Raw genomic sequence first — 17095 nt, 5'->3', positions numbered from 1 at the left:
GACGCACGCACACACACAGGATACACACTTAGTGAGCAGCTGTTTGGGGGAGCCCGGCGAGAGACGAGTTTCAATTTTCATGCCCTCTGCGTTGTGAAGCAGCATGGTTACCCTGTGAAATACTATATACACCAAGGCATAAGTCATAACAGCCACAGAGGTCCAGTACAAGAACAATTAGTAAGATCAATGTTGAAGATATGAAGAATATGAAAGAAAGAAAACCTTTGAGAAGTAATTTCCCCAATCTAAAACATGTTGCCCACAATAAGTTAAACAAAGGGTCTGCTTTCTGAGTTATAAACTGAAACGCATACTACTTCTTTGCTGCTCTGCCCTAAATTGTGTAATTATATGCCTTTGCTATGTGTCACAGCAAACAGTGTGCCAATAACCCCACTGTCACCAGGTCTTCCAACTTCAAGATACACAGACATTACAAGTGTCTACACACTACTGATTTAAGCATGTTCTCATCTCATCTGTATCATTTTCAAACAAGGCTACTGTGAAATGCTTACCACAGCTCATTTGAATACTGTCGGAGATCTCTGTATGATAAGATGCAAATAGCAAGCCCACGCATTTTCATTTGCAACAACAAAATTCAAATGGTTCACAAAAAATCAATCACCAATAGAGCCGACCAAACGTTCACAACACAGCTCCTATCATCTAATTACTTACAAAGAGGCAAACCTGCATTGTTATCGTGATATTTTTCTTTTTATACATTGCCAGTTTGGAATCTGAATTGCATGGGGAATGATGCTACACCCTACTTAAAATACTTGCCAGAGGTGCTCTTTGTGCTGCTTCATGCATCAGTGTATTCCTCTAAGTGTTGAGAACTTGCATAATAAAGCCTGACAGTGCAACCTCACAGAGAAGGTGCATCAGTATGGGGAAATATATTTTTTATCTTCAAGCCACAGTGTATAACGGATGATGATGGATCCCAGAATTGATCAAAAGGCAACTTTAATAAATACATCATCCAGTTTAGTAGTATTAAGCTGGAAGTTCAGTCTAACTTTCCACACTGCTACTCTTCTTTGCAACTGCAGGGCAGTCGTCTGTGTGTCCCGCATTTCAAACATCACCCTGCACAGCCACTGGAAGGAATGAGCACAGGTGGGAGGGATAGATGGGGTTCATTTAGCGGCTACACAATTCCTAGTTTCTTAGGAATTCCATCAGCCTTGTAAGATGAGGTGCCTACTTACTGCTGCAAGTGATTCCAACAGAATATGTTTTTCTAAACAACATAAACACTCCCGGAAGGTTGAGTGCAGTAAGTAACAAACACAATAACCTTAATAATGCAAGGCAAAGTGTAACGCAAACCTCTTACGTCGTGGTGATGTTGGAAATGATGGCAAATAAACCCAGTCCTAGTTTCAAAACGAGCACGGAGCACTGAACCCAATGACCAGACAGCTCAGGCTGTAGTCACACATATCTGGCAGCAAGGTTTGGGAAGAAATGCTTAGTGCTGCTGCTGACTTGACTCACTCGACCAAGTTTGCCACTCACCAGTCGTTTTGGTTAGAGGTTAGCGTTAGGAAACACACGCGAGTGCGTGTAAACTCCAAAATGTTCTCTAAGCTGGTATTTTAAGTAAACGTTACATCACACATGCACCTTAAATAAAAACCGGTCTCAGTTAATCTGGATCGTGACTGCCAGCTCTTAGACAGCTAGCAAAAATAATGTTAGTTAATTCTTACGGGAAAAACATAACTGATAAAAGGGCAAATATAAATCTGATCTCCCATTCAGCACAACTTTAAAATGAGATATTTAAACTGCACATCTGTAACGTTAACAGTTATTTATCAGCAGATAACGCTAATGTAACGTTTAGCAACCAATTCAGTTCACCAACCTGCTTGCCACGGTTAACATATACAGATCAATTCTACCGATGATTGGCTTCTCCTAAATGAGACAGCTATAATGGTTACAACTATTCTTTGGAACAAAATATCAACGAACAATACACATGCTTACATAAACGCATTTGGGGCGTTCAACGCATGGGGTTCATGCACCGTTTACACGCAGCCTAATAACTTTATTTTCACGCAATATACATTTTTATCACCCCTCTGGGAAACTGCTATACGTATGCATTGATGCTCATTACACAGAAGAGTAGTTTATTTTTCAGTGTGTAGACCGATCCGTTTCGTTTGACTAGCAAGTGGCTTCTTCAAGCCTGGCTAATCAGTAGCTAACGTTAGCTAACGTTAAGGCTAGTAGCCAGAGTATCCCATCACTGCTTACCTTGAACGGCCTAGCAGATATTGTTTTCATCGTCCCATTTAGTTTTCCAGCAAGTATTAACTTGTAATGTCCATATACGTTTCCAAGAGCAACAATTCCTAACTTTTTAGCATCTCCATAGGTGGAACTAAGCGTAAAATCCCAAACCGGACCACCACCGACAAAGTAATTTCTCCACCACTTACAACAACAACGTCAACCGAATCCTTGAACCGCCCCCTCGAAGAGCCACCCAATCAGAGAGAAGAGTCTATCTACAAGACATTTATAAGCACCAATGGTGATTCTCGGGGACCTTGACTGATGTTCCCCAGAAGTGTAAACACCAAATGAGAACGACAGACTACAAAACATTCGCTTGCCAATTGGCTGCAGAAATATAGGGGGCAAGGGGCTTTGTCCGGGTAGCCTATGAGTGTGGTCCGAGTCCAGAGTGACAGGTGCTTTGGGGTTCACAAAATAGCTGGGGCAACAGCATTGCCACAGTGAGGTCATCTAGGATGATGTAAACCCTACGTCATTAGCGATGCTAAATAAAACACAAATGAGGGCACACAGTTACCTTTTAAAAAGTTTAATTTTCCCCAAGTTATATAAAACAAAAACACTGCAGCACAATAAAAATGCACAGAACATTGAGCAAACTGAATACCACTTTTGAGGGAATATACATGTACTACAAGTTGGTGTTGAAAGTAAAAACCTAGTTTTACTGACACAGCTGAACTGATATTCTTCTGTTGCATTGTACAGCAGCTTAATAAGCAATTCACAAGAAACAGAAAATGCTGCTGTTAGGCCAATTTATGATTTTGTTTTCCATATCTCAATTTTGAAGTTACGCAACTAAATGCTATAAACAACTGTTACACCAAAATATTGTACAAAAACTCTGAAATTAGGTTCTTATGGAGAGGATTATAAACTGCCTGTCAAAGTGACAGACAACTCTTCTGGCCAATGACTACTGCCAAACTCAACGCCGCCTCCTGTCCGGACTTCTGCTGCGCCTCCGTCCACCAGTCCTGTGATAAAACACATACACCATATTAAACAAGATCATTTTTCAATAACTAACCAACTGAACTGTATTTTCCTAGGTGGGGCGTCCTACTATTAAAAAATAAAAACTTCTAACTAACTAGATAGCCTAAATATCTTTATTGTAAACACTGCAAACATCAACCACTAGGTGAAAATAAATACCACAATAACATGATGAAACTCCACCAAATTTTGGCAAACAACACTGTATGCCAACACTCCATTTACCACAGCCAAACACACCCCCCCCTCACCTCCTCTTGTTCTTGGGGGGCCCTCTGACAAACCCCCAGTCAACACTGATAGGCTGGCCCATCATATCCTGACCGTTGAGCCCTTCCATGGCTGCCTGGGCCTCTTTGTATGTCTCATACTCCACCAGTGCATATCCCTAGTGACAGTTATAAGCACATCATGTGAGTTATTGCACATTTATAGCATTCCAGCTTTGGAATTTGGTAGCATATTACAATGTTAATGAACAACAAAGCAAAGAAAACAAGGCTTCTGATCACCCAATAATATAATATCCTTAAAGTGGACTATTGTAACGGTCCTGCTGAAACCACAGCGTGGGATCATTGGGTAAACTTCGCACAAAAGCTTACCAAAAACTATACATTTTATGTCTGACACATTGAAAAGATTAGAAATGAAATGCATGAGATTGTTTCATCAGGTTTATCTTCAAACAGCCTGTAACACAAATGGACATTCTCTATGCCTGTCCAAAATGCTTTGTTCTTACTTCATACACAAAACAATGCTGCCACCTTGTGGCTTAGAGGAAAGTTGAAGCATAATGTGCACTTCAACAGCAATGTGTTGTGTACTACATGGTGGCAAATGGATACATTCTAAACACTGCAAATATTTGAATATACTCTAATAACTTTAATCATTTCTTTCCTGTCATGTCAAGCTAATTTTCATTATATAACCCAATATAACAAATTTACCTCAAGGGGCTTTACAATCAATAAGACAGTCTTTATCATTGGATCCTCGATTTAGATAACAAAAAAACTCCCCCACCAAAAATCTTTAAAAAGGGGGGAAAGTGGAGGAAATCTCAGGAAGAGCAACAGAGGAGGGATCCATCTCCCAAGACAGCCAAACAAGCCACAGATGTCATGAGCACAGAACAGAGTAGACCAACATTAAATTACAGTATGGACAATCAGGATGACAAAATTATGGACAGACATATATGAAGAATATGGATCCAGGAGGAAGTTGCAGTGACAGCAAGGTTTACTTGTATAGTAGCAAATGTTGGCTTTACACAGGTCAGGTCTGGTTTTGTACAGAACAAAAGACTCCTTACACCAGTCAGGAAGAATGAAAAAACAGCAGAGGCTGTGTCGATGAAAATACGAAATAAACAGTAAAAGGTGTGCATTGACTGAATGTGAACATCTCTTCTATGAAAAGGACACGTTGAAACCCACAAACACGCTAATGATGCATTTGACTCACCTTGAGGTAGCCTGTTCTGCGGTCAAGATTGAGATGCAGGTTCTTGATTTCTCCAAACTCAGAAAACTTGTCATGGATGTCTTCCTCTGTGGCCTCTTCATGTACACCTGTCACAAACAGGATCCAGCCCTCCACCGCTGCAACAAGAACAGGCATACGGGTCAAATAATTTAACAAATCAGCAGTTTCAACTTTGTATTGAGCCAAGTACAGTTATGATTACCAAAGCTCTCATTCCATGCTAGAAGATTTCTCATGGTCCAGTTTGTCTCTCTCTCTATATCACTCATTTGAGTTACAGAGCAAAGCTGCCATTTTTCTATTCTATTCAATCTATTGTATTTCCAAAATAATCAAAAACTATTCTAACCATCTGGATAAAAGCGTTGTGTCCATCCCACGATAAAAAAAAAAGAAAGAAAAGATTTTAAATATACATTATGAATTTGTTAATCAAGCTGCTCTCTTTCTATATTCTGCCATGTACTTAACATATGGCAATGCTATAAACATGTTGTCATATATGAAAATATAAAGTACAAGAAAGTAATATCAAATGAAAATAAAATTTTATTCACATACAAATTGACTAACATCATGTAATTTCCAGCTACCAGAACAGTCCCAACTTGGGAGACAGCCTGGGTTAAAAATCAGTTTTAATGCACTTGGCTATATTGTGATTTTGATAATATTTCAATTAATTGTTTCGCCCTTTTTAAGAGTGGCTCAGAAATGGGGTGTGAATGGGACTGAAAAAAGCCACTAACTGGTGACAATAGAAAGATTTCATACATTAGTTTTGGGAACTGTTGTGACTTAACTGAATTCATAAACCTAGGAGGCACTTTAGGGTGACAAATGTGCAGCTTTAACTTTATTTTCTTACCTTTAAACTAAATTATATTCTTAATATGAACTGCAACACTCACATCTCTGAGGACCTGGCTCATCCCCGTCCTGTTCCACAGTATCATAGTCCTCTTTGATTCTGGACCTGGCTCCTTCCTCTGGAAACGGCAGCACAGAAAAATATGAAAACATTGTTGACTAGCCTAGCAAACTGTATTAAAAGGCTTCATTATTAGGAGAACATAAACCAATCTCACAACAGTGGTAAAGTAACTCACCTGAGCCAAAGCCGCGTCCTTTCCTCTTCTTGGCTTTCTCCTTCAACTTATGGATGCTTTCTGTGGAAGGAAGTTGAATAAGTCAGAAAATGCTGGTTAACTTACCTCTCCTCGCTCCCAGTTTTGCAAGTGTAACAGCTAACGTTAGCTAACTCCTACTTTTATGTAAATTACACTATTTTGGATAGACGTTATGTAGTTAACGCCACAGTATCACTACAACATGCTGTACGGGTGTGGAAATACGTAACGTTGTGGCTTGTAAGTTCTGTGCACTTTTGTCAGTGTAACTTCTCTTACAAGCTGATAGCTATAACGTTAGGAGGGAAAGTGCTAGCGGTGGCTAATAACAGTGATCTAAGTTCAGGTTATGTTGTAACGTAAATATTTAACCCTATGTAAGGTAGCGAACGCTGTTAAGCTAGGAAACACATTTACAGAAAGGTTTTGCAAAACTGATCATTACAGTTTACAATAACCACGACCTAGCTAGCTTACAAAGAGCCTTTGAATGAAGCACCACTGCGTTGTTAGCTTAATGTTAGCATTTCTCAGGCCTGCTACCACGCAGTAAGCATTTGTAGCATTTTCAGCCACGGCCATTTTCATATACATTAAACCTGAGCATTTACACGTCATTTAAAAGCCTTAGTTATGGAGCATCCGCCAGTGGGCATATATATTATTATTACCATCACCATCCTCATCCATAGGAAAGTCCTCGCCTCCCGCTTCATGAAGGTCCAGTACGTCCGCCATGATGTCTGTGTGTGTTTGCTGCTGTTCCGACCAACGCAACGTGCGTACGCATAAAGAGCCAAAGGGTTGCCGGATGTTGCCAGATTACGTAAAAGTAAGTTTACAGTAAATCACATTTATCCTCTGCTACAGTTTCTCTACTTAGTATACCCTAACATTAATTTCTTTGCAGATTATTAATACAAAATACATATCAACTAATAAATTATGACTTACATTATCGTTATGGGTCAAAAATTAGGCCCACCTTTACCAGCAATAACATTAACGTGATGTATTATCAGAATAATTATAATACAGTTATATAATAGGCTACTGTATATTATTCTGAAATGGGACATTCTGCATGATGAGTACTTTTACTTTAGGTGCCTTAAGTAGGCCTACATTTTGATGCTAATAATGTGCTTATTTGGGTACATTGAATTGTTGTACCCGGTGCAAACCGGAGAATGGATTGCAGGCTGGTGGAGTGGACTTTGGGCTTTCTTCATGCTAATTAATAAAACTAATTGTGCTTAATTTTGGCATTGTTTAAGGATGTTTATTTGGCCTTGAGGTGGTTGATGTGTACATTGCTCACGACACAGACCTTGTGTTGTCTGCACTGAAGTCTGTGTCTGATTTTATTTTATTTTTATTATTGTAATTTTGTATTATTGTATAAGTAAGCACACCGTGAGCAATGCACAATCCTGAGTCAAATTCCTCGTATGTGTACACATACCTGGCAATAAAGCTGATTCTGATTCTGATCTATGCACCACTCAGCTCAACACAGGCAATTTGATGACTACAGACCACTAGGATCTTGTGTGTGTGTTTTTTTTTACTTCTAGACAGGTCACAGGCTTACATGGTTCCACCATAGACTGTATCAACACATGTACAGTACCAAAAATAACTCTCATGACCAGCAGAGGGCTCTCATGCATCCGCACAGGCTTTTGGTCCATGAATTCTGAGGCTGCTGTTATGGACTATAGGTAGAGAGAAAGACTGATCAACATCTGGTGATGAGTGGAACAAATGACAGTGGCCGGGTAAAAAGAAAACATGTAGTGAGGATGTGCTGGAAATGTCTAGTGAAAGACAGACATAAGTTTTAATTTCACCTCCACATTCTCAGTTTTGAACAAGGATGCCGAGCCACTCCAATAACAGGACCTTCTCAGCAGTGCAGAAAAATGCTAATATGAGGGAAAACAGAGACATTGTTGTGAGGTGGAAGCAGTACTTTTAAAAACAGCTAATCTGACAGACACACTCCGGAGGCAGAGCTGAATGTGATCCCTGTTTGTTAGTTAGTAATCTCTGCAGGAACAAAGTCTAAGAAACAGTACAGTTGCTGCTGTTCGAGTATCATGGTTGAGTATCATACTGATTTAGGGAAAAGCAGCTTCTCATTCTCATTATCCCAGCGAGACATGCTTACTAAGGCCTGCTCCCCTGGATCCGTGATTGGATGGTGAACTGACATTCCTGATTGGATAGTCAAATGACAGGTTTATCCGAACATTCCCATTGGCTATTCAGTAGAATGTGTCAAATGTGGGACAAAACTATTTGTAACTGTAGGTTTGTTTTTTACCTGTAGAATCGATCCATACCTGTAAACTTTGGGATGGACCGCATGGCAAAGCTTAGCAGATAATTCCTTGGAGCTTATAGAGGAATAGGACCAACAGGCCTGTTGCCCTGTAGCAATCCAAAACCATGATATGAACAGGAAATGGGATCAATTAATGAATAAAAGAAAAGTGTATGAATGGTCAGAGAGAGAGAGACAATGGTTTGTGGTGAGATATGAGCTTTCTTGAGCATTTATTACAGTGTTGCACTAAAAGTAGGATTAGTACAGGTATGTAAGATACATCACATGGTGGGTTAACTGAAGTTCATATATAGTATATTTACACCGAACAAAATTATAACCGGAAACCAATCAGTATCTGGTGTGACCGCCATTTGCCTCACGCAGTGCAACACATCTCCTTCACATAGAGTTGATCAGGTTGTTGATTGTGGCCTGTGGAATGTTGGTCCACTCCTCCTCAATGGCTGTGTGAAGTTGCTGCATATTAGCAGGACCTGGAACATGCTGTCGTATACGACGATCCAGAGCATCCCAAACATGCTCAATGGGTGACGTGTCCGGTGAGTATGCTGGTCATGCAAGAGATGGTATGTTTTCAGATTCTAGGAATTGTGCACAGATCCTTGCAACATGGGGCCGTGCATTATCATACATACTGCAACATGAGGTGATGTTCGTGGATGGATAGCATAACAATGGGCCTCAGGATCTTGTCACGGTATCTCTGTGCATTCAAAATCTATAAAATTTACCTGTGTTCACTGTCCATAACACACGCCTGCCCATACCATAACCCCACCGCCACCATGGGCCTCTCGATCCACAACGTTGACATCAACAAACCGCTCACCCACATGACGCTATTCAGTCTGCCATCTGCCTTGTACTGTGAAAACCGGGATTCATCCATGAATAGAACACCTCTCCAAAGTGCCAGACGCCTTTGAATGTGAGCATTTGCCCACTCAAGTTGGTTGTGACGAACTGCAGTCTGGTCGAGACCCCGATGAGGACGACGAACATGCAGATGAGCTTCCCTGAGATGGTTCCAGACAGTTTGTGCAGAAATTCTTTGGTTATGCAAACAAATTGTTGCAGCAGCTGTCCAGGTGGCTGGTCTCAGACCATCTTGTAGGTGAAGATGCTGGATCTGGAGGTCCTCGGCTGGTGTGGTTAAACGTGGTCTGCGGTTGTGAGGCCAGTTGGATGTACTGCCAAATTCTCTGAAATGCCTTTGGAAACTGCTTATAGTAGAGAAATGAGCATTCAATTCACAGGCAACAGCTCTGGTGGACATTCCTGCAGTCAGCATGCCAATTGCACGCTCCCTCAAAACTTACGACATCTGTGGCATTCTGCTGTGTGATGGAACTGCACATTTTCGAGTGGCCTTTTATTGTGGCCAGCCTAAGGAACACCCATGCAATACCCATGCTGTCTGATCAGCATCTTGATATGCAACAACTGTGAGATGGATGGATTATCTTGGCAAAGGAGAAATGCTCACTAACACACATTTTGAGTAGTTGACAGTTTTTGAGAGAAATAGGCCTTTTGTGTACGTAGAGAAAGTCTTAGATCTTTGAGTGCAGCTCATGATGAATGGGGGCAAAAACAAAAGTGTTGCGCTTATAATTTTGTTCAGTGTATATAATATCATATGATAATTTTAACCATTTGATCTTTTGTAGGAACATCTGTTCAGTTAATTAATAAGTATGGTGGTTTTAAAACATGTGACATAACAGACAAAGAAAGCCCCAGTATGATGACAGACATGGTAACTGCAGCATCTCTCTACTGTATCTTCTATAATGAGTTTATCAGGAGCTCATCTCAGCCTGCTGTAGATTGTTCATACATTATGGGGCAACTGCTGATAGGACTAAGTAGATTGGTGTCCAAGGTCAGCACAACTCAGTAACTCTATCTTATCAAATGACACTCATCAGCTGTTAAGAAGACAGACAATGTATAAATAAACCCAGTGTCAGATCTTTTACTTAACAGTCTCAAGGTAAAAAAAAAAAAACTTCACTACACATATATGTTTTATTTCTTGCATTTTATATATATATATTTATATATTTATATATATGCAGCAATATGTAAAGTATGAAAAGTTCTCATTAAGCAGCTATTGCTGATGCATTCATTTGTCCACAGCATTTTTTAGTTGTAGCTGGTTGAAGTAAAGCTAAATTTTACTACTGCCTATACTGTTAGGTAGCGTTATTTACATCAGTGCATCACATTTTAAAAGATGATAATCTATTTTGTGTGTAAAACCTGGATCTTCAAAGTCAGTTCACTAGTGGAGTAAAAAAGCATAATATTTCCCTCTGAAATCTTATGGAGTAGAAATATACTATACTCTAGTAAGTATGAGTATAAGTAGCATCAACTAAATGCCTTTACTCAAGTATAGGACAAGTGCCTCAAAAAACTATGTAAGTACAGTTCTTGAGGAAATGTTCTTAAAAATAAAGATTCATCAGGTCACAGCAGCCAACATTTCACAATGTATGAATCTTTCTCTCCAACTCACAATCACACACACAGTGGACTTTGTGTCTTTCTTGTGACAGCTATCAAGCATCAAGGTTCAGCCAACACAATGTTTGTACTCCTCTTGTCAGGTCACTTCTTTACGTGGGAATTGATTAAATTCTGATTAGCCACGATTTACTCATCCACTGGAGCTATAAAAGCCTCTAGCTCCCTGACAGAAGGTACCGTTAGGTCCAAGAACCCCAGGAGTTAAGGTATGTCTGCTTTATGTTGGTTTCTTATCCTTTGTACGGCAGTGTATTTTTCATATATTTGTGGAAAACACATTGATTATTTCTTAAATTTCTTACATTATCAGACATGTTTCCATCATTATATTGCAATTGCAACTTTCAGTTTATCTGACTAACCCTTCAACTTTCTCTAGGTTGGTCTTGCTCATCTTCAGCCATGAAATTCTCCCTTGTTGCCGCTCTTGTCGTTGTGCTGTCTGTTGCCCATGGTAAGACATATTTTCACAGACTTAAAAAAATTAAAAACCATATTTGATATTTGAAATGTATTTTAAAGATCACATATAGACTATGAAATATATAGAGTGAAATTCAGCTTCATTTTTTGCACATCAGAACCTTTTTTCGACATTTCCTCAACTAAAAACTTGCCTTGTGCAATTTAGAATACACTGCATGCCATAAGTAGTTTAAAGTCTTATAAGCAGCTGAGAACTAGTGCTTATCTTTTTTTTGTCATATTGTGTGTTCATGTGGAGACCTACCCTTCATTCTGATGAACTGAAGGCACTATTGTTCATATTCTTCTTAAAGTCTTTTAGTGTGTAAGCTTTAATCAAATTTTGTGGATTTAGATAAAGAACAGTAAATGTGTGCTCACAGGCACTGAGGCCGGGTCACTGGTGAAGCGGGACATCCAGTCTGAGGTGGACAGAATCTCCAAGATTGTCAATGACATGTCTGCCAGCATCACCTCCACAACTCAGGACATTGTGGAGAAGGTGAAGGCTCTTGAGGTGACCCACACTGGCCAGTAAGTAACAACCAACAGAAAAATATACCTTTATTTCCTTGTTCTTTTTCCATTGTCTACTTCTTTAACTCCTACCTCCACTAACAGCACTGCATTCAGCCTTTCATGATTGTTTTATGGACAAAATAATATTCTGTCTTTTGTTGGGATGCTGTAACTTTGATTTAGTTTTGCTCGTAGTTGTGGGGCTGTAGGAATTTAAACTCACTGTTCCACTCAGTGAATGTGGCAGGTTGAATAGGGCATTCAGGGAAATGCTCTAAACTCTAGTAAACTCTAGTTTACGCTTGAAGCGTATGGCCAGTGTTAAGTGTTAGAACAATATTGTCAAAATGGCACATAGAAATTCCAGAAGGTCTATCTGAGCAAATTTCATTTTATTAATTTACTTATTTTACTAGCTATAAACCAGTACATGTTTATTTCAATCTTGTGTAATTGAGAAATTTCACAAATGAGAAAAACTGACTTAAGAAACAACAAATATGTCACTTTTCAGTCAGTTGTCAAGATGAAAAAGTCATATTTATGATGACAAAATTATACATAAAGCGGCTAAAAAGGCCAAAGGCTAACCACTTCTTGGGATAGTAAATGGTTAGTTTGGTTTCTTTTAGGTTTAATTCACATTATTGTGACCTAGACATACACACAGCATACAGTATACACCCTGAATGGCTTGGTGTAGTAGCAACTAGTCAAAATTCTCCTTAAAAGTCAATTGTCAAGCAGTTTTAGTAAATTTTTCTTTATTAAATACAAGTCAGAGTTAGCAGCAGTGATTAACAGCAGTATGTCGCTTCATCTACCTTCCACAGGACTTACATTGAGGACAGCAAGGCCCAGATCCAGCCTCTGGTTAAGAAGGTCCAGGCTGAGGCTGCCAAGCTGCAGGAGCAGGTCCAGCCCCTCATCGCCAACATTGAGGAACAGATCAAGCCCCTGACTGACAACTTCAACACTCAGGTCAAGCCTCTGACCGACATGATGGAGAAGATCTTCCAGCAGGTGGTGGACAAGACCAAGTCCCTGCTCCCCTCCAAGTAAAGCTGGCTGTTGGTTTACTCCAGCTGCATTAACGGCCAAGCTGGGCTAGAGGTCACTTTTGTTGCCACACAGAATACTTCACTGGTGTTTGTCCAGCATACTCCTCTCTCTCTAAATCATCTGAGACGTGATGCTTGAATGTCATCAATAAAGGGGTATGGAAGTCATCATTTTGAGCGGACATATTATTTATTTTGTCTTATATGAGTACAGAAATTAATTTATGAAAAGCCTAAGGGTAGTTAATAAAGTTGAAATGAAATAAATTGTAGCAGAATCTGATGAGAGTTAATCATTGAAGTGGAAGTCGATATCAACATTACCTCTAACCTTTAGGTCATCTGTGTTTTCCATCATTCATTATTCAATATTCAGAAGTAGGCTGTTTAATAGGCTGGAGTCCAGCTCACAGAGAGAATAACATCAGGTTAATGAGATCAACCCAAATTCATGGATTAATGAGTTTAGGTCAATAATTACCCTAAAACACAATCAGAGTAATAACCAGAACTATTCTGACCATGTAAAAACTGAACATGTCTTGCTTTATCTATTTTTATCACAGCAGCCTCCTTATTATTATTATTATTATAATAGTTATAATAGATAGATAGAGTTATTTGTATGTTTAATTTACCATTTCAACAGCATAAGCCAACAAAAGTTCTTAACAAAAACTTTCCTAACAAACCTCGGCATGAGGAATTTACTTCAAACTGTTGGGATTAGGAAAACAGTTATCATTCATCCATCCATCCATACATCGTCAATCGCTTATCCTGTACAGGGTCGCGGGGGGCTAGAGCCAATCCCAGCTGACATTGGGCGAAAGGACCCTGGACAGGTCGCCAGTCCATCACAAGGCACAATTATCATTATTATTTCAAATTGTCAAATGACCTCAAAACAACTTTTCTTACCAGTCAGATTCCACCTCTTTCTGTGTGCTGCCAATTCATCTAGACAGAAGGGGCAAAAACAAAGTAACTTCACTGCCGACCTGAGCCAATTTAACTGAAACTGAAATGATTAATTGACAGGTGAAGTAAGTAAATCACTCCTAAATGACTGATTTTGATCTATCTACTTATCTATTGATAAATCCTTCCGCCAAATTTAGCAATAGTATGGATTGGTACAAGTATTTGCGTGCTATTAAGAAATTGCATTTCTATCAGTCTGATCTGGATCTGTGTTTTCACTGTGCAGTAGCTGAAAGGTTTAATAATTTTTAAAGAGATTACTATTTAAAAACTATGCATAAACATTTGATGCAGGATTTTCACCCAGATTGTGCAAATTTTCCACTGAGTAAAATCTCACCCAGTGTACAATAGCACAATATCAGAGTGTAATTTCTCCTCATCTTTCTTGGAAGACAACTGGGGCACTTGATGTTTTTAATCATGCCACTATATCCAAAGGGAAATGAGAATTCAGTGTCAATTTCTGAGACATTTAATGAACTTGGCTTGAGTTAAAGCTTGTGTCTCAAAGCAGTGAGGGAGACAATGACTTGTTGTCAGTTTAACCACAAAACAACAAAATCACTAGTCTTCCATGCCGCTATGGACTCCCTCCTACATGCAGTGAACACCATTTGAGATGTATATATTTTTCAAATAACTCGGCAGCATTCTTTGTCAAAACCAAACATTTAACCAATTAAATCATTATTTAGAGTTAAAATCAAGCTTACTAGAAGGAAGTGAATATACACTACATTAGCTCTCTCAATGAAATGCTTAGTAATTAAACAACATTATTATTCCCTCTAGTGTTAACCTGACACTGCATAGTCCTTCGACTTCCCTTTCCAAGCTACTAGGCATACTCAAGGTGGCCTCCTTGAGCTAATATGATCCAAATCCTCCCATGGAAAGATGGAGGGCTGAAGGAGCTAAGATAAAACCTGCATGGCTCTCCTTCAAACCAAACTTTCTTCACTCCTCAGACCTCTTATTTGAAGGCCAGAGCCTGTTTGTCACAGCAGAACTGGCAGTCCTGAGTGGCCTTCTCCTTGTGTGTGTAGAGATTAAGTGAATCAGTTGGCAGCCTGTCAAGAAACCATCTGTGAAATGGCTTTAAACTCATACTCGAAAGAAACACACTCACATACATTATTTCAATCACTGCAATTATCTCTGCGCTACTTCTTCATTATCTTTCACCTACCATTTCTCATATCTGAAAGATGGTTTTGAATATTTTGTTCCCTTTGCCACTACTTGGTATTGACAAAAATAGATATTTACATTAGTATCTATGTACTGTACCATCAGAAATCCTGAAAGCCCACACTACCTTGACACATGGAACCAACAGTTTTGTGTGAACCTGTGAAGGGTTCAGTGTTTGAGATTCCTGATGTTCTGGGGGAAGGACAAGGCAAAGGAATGGATAAAGCAGGGCTGGGGGTTGGCGTCAGGGTTATCTGCCAGGACAAACTGTGTGATCCAAGTCTCGGTACAGCCGGTGACAACCCTGCATACTGGAACAGAAAGAAAACACCTGCTGACAAGCTGTCGTTAAATCACTGTACTGACATAAGTGTTAATCAGTTCAATGTCAGTTTGATTCAGTCATTCAGCGACGCTGAGAGAGAATGGATACTGTGAGCACATTGATATCTATTTCACTTAAGAGAATTAAAGCTATATATTATTACATTATATTAATTCAGTTTTGAATAACCAATTGTTTGTCTCTATCATGTAAGTTTATACCGAGTCTTACGAGGCATTTGATTATGTTTCACAACAAATGAATGTGAAACATTGCAGTTAAAACTATAGCTGCATTGATTAGCTGATTGATAGAAAATGCATCTAATTAAACAATTCTGATTATCGAGTATTTGTTTAAGTCAATTTTCAAGCAAAAATGACAAAAATATGATGCTTCGCAAATCTGTGAGCATGCTGCTTTTTGTGCTCTAAGATATTCTGATAGGCATGTCTCACTATTTTTAGTTTTTGTTTTTTTGTAGACCAAATGACTGATCAATTTATCGAGAAAATAATATAATAAGCAGATCAAATCAATAATGGAAATAATCATCTGTTGCTGCCTTAGGTAAAAGAAATAGCAAGGAACATTCTGTATAATAATTAAACAATACAAACACACAGGAGGCTGTGAACTGATGGATGTTTCTGGTCATTCCCCTACCAGATTCAATTGATTATCTATTGGAAGAAGCCAGTGTAGGTTTCATAAACTGTTTTTTTTTTGACATGCCAAAGTAAAAATTTTTGCATTTTTTCCCATGAATGCCATAAATCAGCTCCCCCTGAGCTCTCCCAAACCCCCAGCTGAAAACTACTGCATTCATTTTACTCAATTTCTCTCAATATGCATGTACTGTACTCAGCTCCACATTGTCCACAGGTTCCAGGTAAGTAATCTACTTTGTCAATGATGATCAATAATTAAACATCAATAATGGCGTTTTGGACATCTAAAGGAAACGTAAGTTCTTTCTCACTGGCACTTTGCCATTTTGTTAATGCCTTAGGCTGGACACATATTACAGTGATGGACACATAACGCAGTGAACAAATTGTACTGACACATTAGATGCTTGATTTATATCAGAAAAAAGCATACCAACACATCAACCTATATACTTGAAATATCACATTTTGTCACTTTTGTCATAAAATCATACACAACATTTTAAGAGTAGGAAATAGCTGATGGCAGTTGGGATTGTGTCCTTGTCTTTATTCATCAATGTTACTTGCATATGATCGGCTTGCTTTTCAGTTTTATCAGATAAAAACATGCTTTCTTTCTTGTAACAGAATTATAAAATAAATAAATCTACTCTTCCATCTATTCTGCCTCTGCCTAAAGATAACGTGACTAATTATTGCTGCATTCACAGAGCTGCACACACAATTTGTGTAAAACTGACTGCTGCTGAATGTAAATCATGGACATAAATGCAGAGGATGATGTGAGTATTCAGTTCACTGAAACTTTAGAGCATGTTGGTCAACAGTGCTGCCATCTCACCCTCTACACAGACAACCCTCTCTGTGTGTGTGTGTGTGTGTGTGTGTGTGTGTGTGCATACATCTACAGTATGTCAGTGTGGTGTGGATGCCACAGTAACATGTTGGTAGATAACCGGCTATTTGTGTATATGTGTGTGTGTTTTTAAATGAAATGTATGTATTTTAAATGC

At 39.0% G+C, this 17095-nt stretch overlaps 3 protein-coding genes across 7 annotated transcripts in view; 1 reads left to right on the top strand and 2 right to left on the bottom strand.

Moving 5' to 3' along the window:
* The window catches only part of otud7b (OTU deubiquitinase 7B), a 40596-nt gene extending 38108 nt beyond the window's left edge, over nt 1–2488 (bottom strand). For all 4 annotated transcript variants that reach the window (XM_038710677.1, XM_038710678.1, XM_038710679.1 and 1 more), the window contains exon 1: nt 2290–2488. The gene's annotated coding sequence lies outside the window, so the exon portion shown is untranslated. The remainder of the gene's footprint in view (nt 1–2289) is intronic.
* A 359-nt stretch (nt 2489–2847) lies between these two features.
* rbm8a (RNA binding motif protein 8A) lies at nt 2848–6779 on the bottom strand. Of its 2 annotated transcripts, none has more exons than XM_038710675.1 (6): nt 6635–6779; nt 5943–6002; nt 5745–5822; nt 4813–4949; nt 3588–3724; nt 2848–3314 (listed from the first exon to the last, which is right to left on the bottom strand). In XM_038710675.1, exons 1-6 carry the CDS (start codon nt 6699–6701, stop codon nt 3266–3268), a joined length of 528 nt encoding a protein of 175 aa, XP_038566603.1. In that variant the 5' UTR covers nt 6702–6779; the 3' UTR covers nt 2848–3265. The 2 variants fall into 2 exon arrangements, with proteins under 2 accessions (XP_038566603.1, XP_038566604.1); XM_038710676.1 differs by having other exon boundaries at nt 6641–6732.
* Nucleotides 6780–10914: 4135 nt separating this feature from the next.
* LOC119896849 (type-4 ice-structuring protein LS-12-like) lies at nt 10915–13073 on the top strand. The gene is made up of 4 exons (XM_038710281.1): nt 10915–11063; nt 11237–11311; nt 11706–11856; nt 12675–13073. The coding sequence occupies exons 2-4, from the start codon at nt 11260–11262 to the stop codon at nt 12901–12903; spliced, it is 432 nt and encodes a 143-aa protein (XP_038566209.1). The 5' UTR covers nt 10915–11063; nt 11237–11259; the 3' UTR covers nt 12904–13073.
* Nucleotides 13074–17095: the final 4022 nt, after the last annotated feature.

This window comes from Micropterus salmoides, unplaced genomic scaffold, assembly GCF_014851395.1.
Source record: "Micropterus salmoides isolate LMB-PRFRI ecotype aquatic unplaced genomic scaffold, ASM1485139v1 Ms_hic_scaffold_11, whole genome shotgun sequence".
NCBI lineage: Eukaryota > Metazoa > Chordata > Actinopteri > Centrarchiformes > Centrarchidae > Micropterus > Micropterus salmoides.
Note: the sequence above shows the minus strand (reverse complement) of the source record. Positions and strands in the feature narration are given on the sequence as shown.